Source organism: Rhineura floridana, chromosome 2 (genome assembly GCF_030035675.1).
Source record: "Rhineura floridana isolate rRhiFlo1 chromosome 2, rRhiFlo1.hap2, whole genome shotgun sequence".
Lineage (NCBI taxonomy): Eukaryota > Metazoa > Chordata > Lepidosauria > Squamata > Rhineuridae > Rhineura > Rhineura floridana.
In genome coordinates this window covers 186455531-186463478 of record NC_084481.1, presented here as the reverse complement: position 1 = coordinate 186463478, position 7948 = coordinate 186455531, and the positions used below count along the sequence as shown (strand labels likewise).

The following is a 7948-nucleotide window of genomic DNA, read 5'->3' as shown; positions in this document are numbered from 1 at the left end:
GTTACAGGAAAAAATCCTGCAACACACACGTAGCAGGCATATTGTCTTTCTGGGAAGCTTTTCATGCCTTGCTTGATCTTCAGAAAATCTTAATTAGCTTTTAAAAAAACAAACCAACAAACCCAAACCAGTTTCCCCAGAACAGGCTTTGAAAAACCACTGGTAAATGCCATTCCATTATTCCCAAGGGTGGGATTTCCAGTGCATTTGTTAAGGTCCTAATGTAAGTTCCTCTGGGTAGGGACCCAGCTTCTTGTTGCACTTTAATGGTGTTGTATAATTAATATAATTAATAAAAGGCTGAGGGGAGCCCAAGAAGTTGTTGCATTGTTTATAATGATTGTTAGCCGCCTTGAACGTTTAAAGTAGGTGTGGAGACCGTTTGGCTGGTCCGATGATGCTGAACTATAACTCAAATCATCCCTAGCCACTGGCAAAGCTTGCTGAGGGTGATGGGAGTTGTCGTTCAGCAACATGCCGCGGGCCAAAGGCCCTCACACCTGGTTTAAAGAAAGGCGGAATATACATCTTGTGGCAAATTTTTTCATGCACGGTTGCTTTCCTTTTAACAGGGAGGTGGGGAGAGGCAGTTTTCAGTGTGCATCAGAATCCATTGCAGAAACGTTGCCTTACAGAAGAGGGCTGCACCCCCAGTTCTCTCTGCTGAAAGATGTTGTCTATTGCGATTTGGGGGGGGTATCCCTCGACTTTCACACTGCTTCAAACACCCCTACAAATATTGCACCGACGCCCCATTAAGCGCTTGGATACCTCGGGCCGGGGCTGGCCGGCCTGCTCTGCACTAACGACCGTCTTCCCCACTTCTCGCCTTTGAAAGAGAGCCGGGAATGTTTACCAAAATACCAGGGCATTTTAGGATTAAAAAAAATACAAGGCAGGAACTGGTGGGAAATCCCAAAAAGAGGGATTGTGATTTTTTTGCTTACGCCTCAAACATGCACGAAGGGACCATCAAGGAAAGGCTTCAAGAAGTGGAAGGCAAGTAGGGGGGGAGGCTCCTTAGTCAGAGCTGTAAAACGTACTTTCCCTTCTGTGGAAAAAGCAAAAAATTTCCAGTGAGTTACTACGGGAGGGAATTCCTCCCAGCCCTAGCCTTCGCTCCTACAGCCGCTGCCAGACAGGACTGGACTAGTTCGTTGTTTGACTTAGCTGGGAAATTCCCGGCCGCCCAAGCTCCGCCCCGCACAGAAATCCCCTCGGCCGAGGCGCTATAGACGAGCGCTGCCACCGCCTGCCAGCTTCTCACAACGCTTCGCCGCGCAGTCGAACCGGAGGGCCTGTAGCTAGGTTTTTGCCCCAAGCACCCTCTCCAAGGCCATGTTTTTCAGCCCCATGGATTTTACGATGGATTCAGTAGATCGTAAGCCAGTGGATTTTACGATGGACAACCAGCCCCGCGATGTACTGAAGGACAGGCAGGTCAGCCTGGTCCAGGACGATCGCCACGACAGCGGCTTGGACTCCATGAAGGAAGAGGAGTACAAAAACCTTGTCAGGGAGTTGGAAGATATTCGCATCCAGCCCGCGGAAGCCTCCGTGGGCCTCCAGAGCGGCCCCTGCCAGGGCACCCAGGCTTGGAAACAGCAAGTGACTGAAGACGGAGACACGTAAGTCTCGGTCGGTCGGTCGGTCAGGGCGGGGGTGAGGGAAGGGGTCGGAATTGGAACTCCCCTCGCTCGCCCAAGTTCCTAGTCCTGTGGACGATTTGCCTTGAGGTTCCTTGGAAGTAAATCTCAGGGATGCCCGTTTGATATTTTCAGAGCAAAGTGGTAATCTTGAATACGCTTGCTGAAAAATAAATCCCGTTGGGAAAAAAAGCAGTGGGCCTTATTTCTAAGCAAACATGGTTAAGATTCTGCTATGCAAAAAAATGTTCACATCTTAAGATTCCTTAGATGTCACTGGAACTATCGAGAAGGAAATGTGGTGGCGGGGGGAGCGTTGAGCAGTACAAGGAAGACCACGATCAAGAAACATTTTAATTTCTAAATTTAAAGACCTTTTAAATCTTAAAAGAGGCTGAGGTTAGCAAGGCAACCTGAGAATGCATATAGGATACAGTTGAATTGTACAGTACTTTGCTTGAACACCGTGATCCCCTGGGAATTAATGCAACTGTAGCAGCGAAAGTCCCTGCAGGAAAATGGGCCCTTCTGAGTTACTGTGTTACGACTTGCACAGAGGAGGAGGGAGACTCGGTACAGTGAGCCAAACGCATTTTAAAAAAGGAAAGAACGAACGTTGTCGGTTGCACGCATGTAGAGCACGTGCTGAACCCCAGCACGGGTTGTGTACAGCCGTGTTTGGGTCTTTCACAGGCTCTTGGGGGAGGGGGCCGGCGAGGGGCTTTGGCTATAGATCTTGAATAATAGAGCGGACGACAGCCACGGGGTGTGGGAGAAAGGAAGCGCCTTTGATATCACTCCCGTTTTGCTGGTTACATAAAAGCCCGGGGATTTTTGCGAGGATGGGTTTTTCCCTGCCCTTGGCCGGCTGTCAGCCTCGGAGGGGCCGGGACTGGGTGTACTAGCTGCGGGTGGGCGGGGCTCGACTGAGCCGCTGAGCCGGGCGGGGCGGAGGGTGAAGCGCGCTGGAAAGTCCCTGGCGCCTTGCCAGGAACACTCAGCTCACAGCAACTCCGCGGAAAACACCAGGTAGCAACAGCACGCGGCCTTGAAAACCCCAGGCTTTCGAAATCGCCTCTCCTGCTGCTGAGGCTGATGTTCTTCCTCCATGACTCCTCAGCGGGCACGTTGCCCGCGGGGTGAGGAGCAAGAGTAGAAGAGATGATGGCGAGGTGGCTTTTGTTTTTTCCTTTTCAAAAATGCTCATCGTCGGGTTTTTTCCCCACCGTTTTTGTTTTGCAGATTTCTCCATCTTGCAATTATACATGAAGAAAAAGCCTTGAGTTTGGAAATCATTCGCCAGGCAGGACGCGATGCGGCCTTCCTGAATTCTCAGAATAACCTCAACCAGGTACTTAATTGACAAGGTTTTCTCTCTTTTCCTCTCCCCCCCCCCCCCGTTGCCTGAGCCAGCAGGTACCAAACATGGTGCCCTAGGAGACTTGGAATCTTATCCAAAATAAACTTTTCAAGCAATAAAGGGGGGGAGGAAGAAATTCAGGAATAAATTACAAGGGATTGTAAATGACCCACAAGATTGTCCCCTGTGATGGGGTTGAACTCAAAGAAAATCTGTTTAGGGCCAGAATGGGGGGATGCTGTGGCCCTCTAGATGTTGCTGGATTACAACTCGCATCGTCCCTGATCATTGGCCATGCTAGCTGGGGCTGATGGGAGTTGGAGTCCAACAATATCTGGAGGGCCACACCCCTTATTTGGGGTAAGTCTAGAGGAGCCTTAAATCTGCCATATGTGGAAGTAACTCTTCGTGGTTGGCTCCCAAGGACAGTGAGATTGGGCCAGCATCACAGTGGTGCTGTTATTTTCGCATGGCACAAGGTGCCTGAGAAGACAAGGCTGTGTGAGAGAAATCCCGGCTTGCCTGTTAAGGGGCCTCACTGAGCAGCCCTTGCCCATGGCTTACTACTATTCTAGAGCCAGTATATCCCATGACAAAAAAGCAAGACGTGGAAGAAAAGTTTTAAAGAGTTGATGAAAAATGGCTGATACTGAGCATGCATACTTTACTCAAGAAGTGAGCTCAGGTTCAAGGCCTTTTGGTGACTGGGAGGTCTGTGTGGTGTAGTTTTTAGGCCAGGGGATTTCTTTGCTTATCAAGCAAGCTATAATACTGTCCCACTTTCAATTTGTAGACTCCACTTCACTTGGCAGTGATAACGGAGCAGCCAGAAATTGCCGAGACTCTTCTGAAAGCCAGATGTGACGCAGAGATCAGAGATTTCCGAGGAAACACACCACTACATATCGCTTGTGAACAAGGTTCTCTCAGAGGTGTTGGTGTCCTCACGCAGTACTGCCAGAAACACCAAGTCCACTCTCTCCTGCAGTCGTCCAACTACAATGGTAAGCACAGACACCCTCTTTTATGATAGTATACTGTGGTTGGGCTGCCAGTTCACTGTGTACTCCAACCCTTGGCATCTTCCTGTGACAAGTGCCAGCCAAGTAAGGGAGGGGGTGTGCATTTTTCCTTCTATCTAATCACATGCTGAAATCAAGTAATCAAGCTACTTTATTCAGAGTAGCCCCACAAAACGACTACAGCGTGTCTGATTTGAACATTGTGGCCAGTAAATCAGAATGATTTACATGTACTTGTTTCGCAGGACACACGTGTCTCCATCTGGCATCTATTCAAGGATATCTGGCCATAGTAGAACGTCTTCTGTTCTTGGGAGCTGATGTCAATGCTCAGGTAGATATTTGTAATTTTGAAAAAGGAAACCTGGTCTCAGTGATTTGAGGATGAACACTCAGTGATTTGAGGATGAACATCTTAGCATGTGCCAATGCTAACCAAATGTGCTATTTGGTTTTTGCTGAATAGGAGCCGTGCAATGGTAGGACTGCCTTGCATTTAGCTGTTGATCTGCAGAATCAAGAACTGGTGTCTCTCCTGCTGAAACATGGAGCGGATGTAAACAAAGTAACCTACCAGGGCTATTCTCCATACCAGCTTACCTGGGGAAGAAACAACTCCTTCATACAGGAACAGCTGAGGCAATTTACCACATTGGACCTGCAGATGCTACCAGACAGCGAAGATGAAGAGAGCTGGGAATCAGAATCAGAGTTCACAGAGGATGAAGTAAGTAGTTGATTCTGCATTCTGTGTAATGAGAAAAAGTTCTGCCATAATTTGGACATGCTTTTCCTGCTAGATTGTTAGGAAGCAATTGCAACACACACAAAAAAGGCCCTTAGGCAGGTTTTGTTTGCCTTCGATGCCTTGAAGCTGCATGCCAGTTAGCAGAATTTAGTACCAGTCTTAGAGGTAAGGTCTGTGAACACTCAGCCTGTAGAGAACTTACTGGCTTGATCCATTTGAATCAAGCAAATCATTGCACAGACTTCACATGGGGGACAAAAAAAGAAAGGCTGGCTTGAGGGAACACTTGGCATTTTGTGATTAGGGACCTAGGACCTGGTTCAGGCTTAGCCTTGGAGCTGGTTTTCAACACCAGGACAAAGAGTTAGCACATATAAAATCAGAATGGACAGAGTACCTTTTCCTACCACTGACTTGTTAGTCCCATCCCTTGAATTATCCATAGCAGGTCCCAAGACGGAGGGCATGCCTTCAAAGTAGGGTAAACTCCTGCACTTTACTCTTTTTAGAAATATCACAATGTACATTGAAAGCACATTGCTGTCCCCAAAGATTCCTGGGAACTCCCCAATTTACAAATCCCAGCACCCTTAACAAACTACAGTTCCCAGGATTCTTTGGGGGACGTCAAGTGCTTTTACATGTATGCTGTGTATGCAGGCTAGTGTTAATGATCAGGTGCTATTTTCTCATGTGAATGCAGCTAAAATTAATGGAATATATGCTTGGACTAATGGGAGACAGCTCAGTTCTGTTAGAGAATTACTTTGTGCTCTATCTTAAACCCTTCCATTAAGCCTGATATATTTTTCTTTCCCTTGTCTAGCTCCTGTATGACGACTGTGTCATTGGCGGGCAGCATGTGCCTTGCTAAAGTTTGAAGGTTGCAGGAAGAACAGGCAAACAAAATGTGAACAATTACTGAACTACTGCACTGCACAGCACAGAGTCTGCCCGCAGTTTAATACACGGTTCAAGCATGAATGAATTTTGGTTGTCAAGACACCAGAAGAAGTCTGAGCTCATTTGCACCAGAGAGTTGATTGTGCAAATAAATGAGCAGAATGAGAACTGGAGGGTCCACACCTATGTAGTCACTGCATGTTCTACAAAAAGGCTGGCCAGATTGACCATCTGTTGTGTCCTTTTGGAAGACATTCCATATATTTCTGTCTGACTGATAACAATCCATTCCAGAGACTGAGCTCAGGTGCTCTTTGTGCTGCACATCAGACAGAGCTATTGCAACCCAAAAAATATCCAGTTGCCCATCCACAGGAAGGGTAGCAATAATGTTCAGGCTGTATATTGCAGGCCCTGTGCTTTGCAATATGTGTATTGTATTGTATATATTGTATATTTTGTGAATACCCTTTTTTGGTACTTGTGTATATTTATTAAAAAAATGAGAAATGCGTTGAATTGGTGAAACTGTTAACCATGCAGAAGAAATCATCACCCACTGTCTCCTTTCTGATACTCAGGTGAAATCAAGCATCTCAGGCAATTCTAAATCCATTCCTGCACACATTGACATTAAAGAAAGCCACTGGTATCCTGCATTAGTAATCCAGAGCAAGGGTTGAAGGTGGGTGATAACCATGTGTTTACATGCCGTCCCTTATTTTCATCTTGGAACCAGGTCGGTTCAATAGTCATTTCAGATCATATTAGTCATCAGTGTTCCTTTGAAAATCACTTATCCTTCTTACCCATTACCCTTTGCAATATGTTAGGCACCATGATCAAGTTCCTGCTAAACTGAAGCACTTTGAAGTCCCATTGATTTCTGGGAGAGGGATTAATGCATGTGTTTTAACTCTCCCATTAAAATCTGTGGGACTTGCTTAAATGTTTAATTTTTGGTAGGCTATGCTAAAAATAAAAACTAATCCATGATAGTTGTATCTAATTAAAAAGAAAGCACGCACACACACCATGCTTGTGTAACTTGGATTTTTCCCTGCATACAATCCCTTCAAAGACATCTCAGCCGTTTCCCTTACATGCCATGAACTATTTTGTTGGGCATTTACAGTCTAAGCCTATTCAGTCTGTAGGACTATACAGTCCATGCCTATTGGAAGTAAGCCCCATTGATTTCAGTGATGCTTTCAGGCTAGTATGCTTAGATTTGCAGCCTTCATATGGAAGCATCAGCTATATATGCAAATCTCGAGGCCTGTTCCACACGTTCAGCATACTCATATATATGCGTGTGATGGATGAGGGGGCAGGCACTAGCACAATTCACAGCCACACATTGATGCTCTCCTTACACAATAGTTGGAGCATAACCACAAAAATTCCACATCAGATTTTAACGAATTGTGAAATTTATAGGGTCTAGTCAATAGTCTCTGCCATGATCATTTCAATGTGAACAAACGTGATTCAAATACTTTCCAGCCATGTTCTGTGAGCAATTGGTTGGCATTTACATTTGTCACTACAGTGTCCATATACCTATAAAGTATAAGCGGCCAAGCACACATGGACGAGGGCAACTTGTCCAAGATAAGAATATGGAAATAACCTTGATAGGCTTGGGGTTTCTCCACTGAAAAAGTCTTGAGGTCTTGTCTCATGGTTTCTTGTCTCGATTTTTGAATAACTGCTTTAATTTAATAATATGCCTTAACGTTTAGGATGAATACATCAGGGATAGGTAACCTCAGGGCCAAATACGGCCCCCAGGCATTTATAAGTGGCTCTTGGGACTCTTCTTCAGTTGCACCATTCTTGAGTGTTTTTGCCTTGTTGAATGTCTCCTTGGACTCTGATAATGCCTCTTGCTTGCCTGGATGGAAGATGGAAAGATGTGCATGTAGAAATTAGCCTACTGTACAAAGGTCAAATTTACAGGTGTTGCTCTGCCCGTGGTTGCCTCTGACCCTGTCCATCAGTGGCATGTGGTCTCTGGAAGGCTGCCCACATGGGAATACAGTCCTCAGTCTGCAAAGGGTTCCCTATCCCAGTACACATGAACACCATCATTTAATTATGATTTTAGCCACTTTGTTGACTTCAGGGCTAAATAATCTTTTCAGGGAGTGTTATAAAAGTCCTGCTTTTGCATTGGACTCCTAGTGATCTGTTCAGGTTGCTGATTGACACAGTGCTGGATAGTTGGTCCAGTGCAGGTGTGACCCTCATTATAAGTGTGTTGCCT

General features: G+C 46.0%; 1 protein-coding gene across 1 annotated transcript; it reads left to right on the top strand.

Moving 5' to 3' along the window:
* The first annotated feature begins 1151 nt into the window (after nucleotides 1-1151).
* Nucleotides 1152-6198, top strand: NFKBIA (NFKB inhibitor alpha). Its single transcript, XM_061611660.1, has 6 exons — nucleotides 1152-1628; nucleotides 2889-2997; nucleotides 3800-4010; nucleotides 4274-4362; nucleotides 4495-4755; nucleotides 5603-6198. The coding sequence occupies exons 1-6, from the start codon at nucleotides 1339-1341 to the stop codon at nucleotides 5648-5650; spliced, it is 1008 nt and encodes a 335-aa protein (XP_061467644.1). The 5' UTR covers nucleotides 1152-1338; the 3' UTR covers nucleotides 5651-6198.
* Nucleotides 6199-7948: the final 1750 nt, after the last annotated feature.

Coding starts and splice junctions, on each gene's coding strand:
- NFKBIA (XM_061611660.1), top strand. CDS start 1,339: ATGTTTTTCAGCCCCATGGATTTTACGATGGATTCAGTAGATCGTAAG. Junction 4,011..4,273: donor GCAGTCGTCCAACTACAATG/GTAAGCACAGAC, acceptor CTTGTTTCGCAG/GACACACGTGTCTCCATCTG. Junction 4,756..5,602: donor CAGAGTTCACAGAGGATGAA/GTAAGTAGTTGA, acceptor TCCCTTGTCTAG/CTCCTGTATGACGACTGTGT.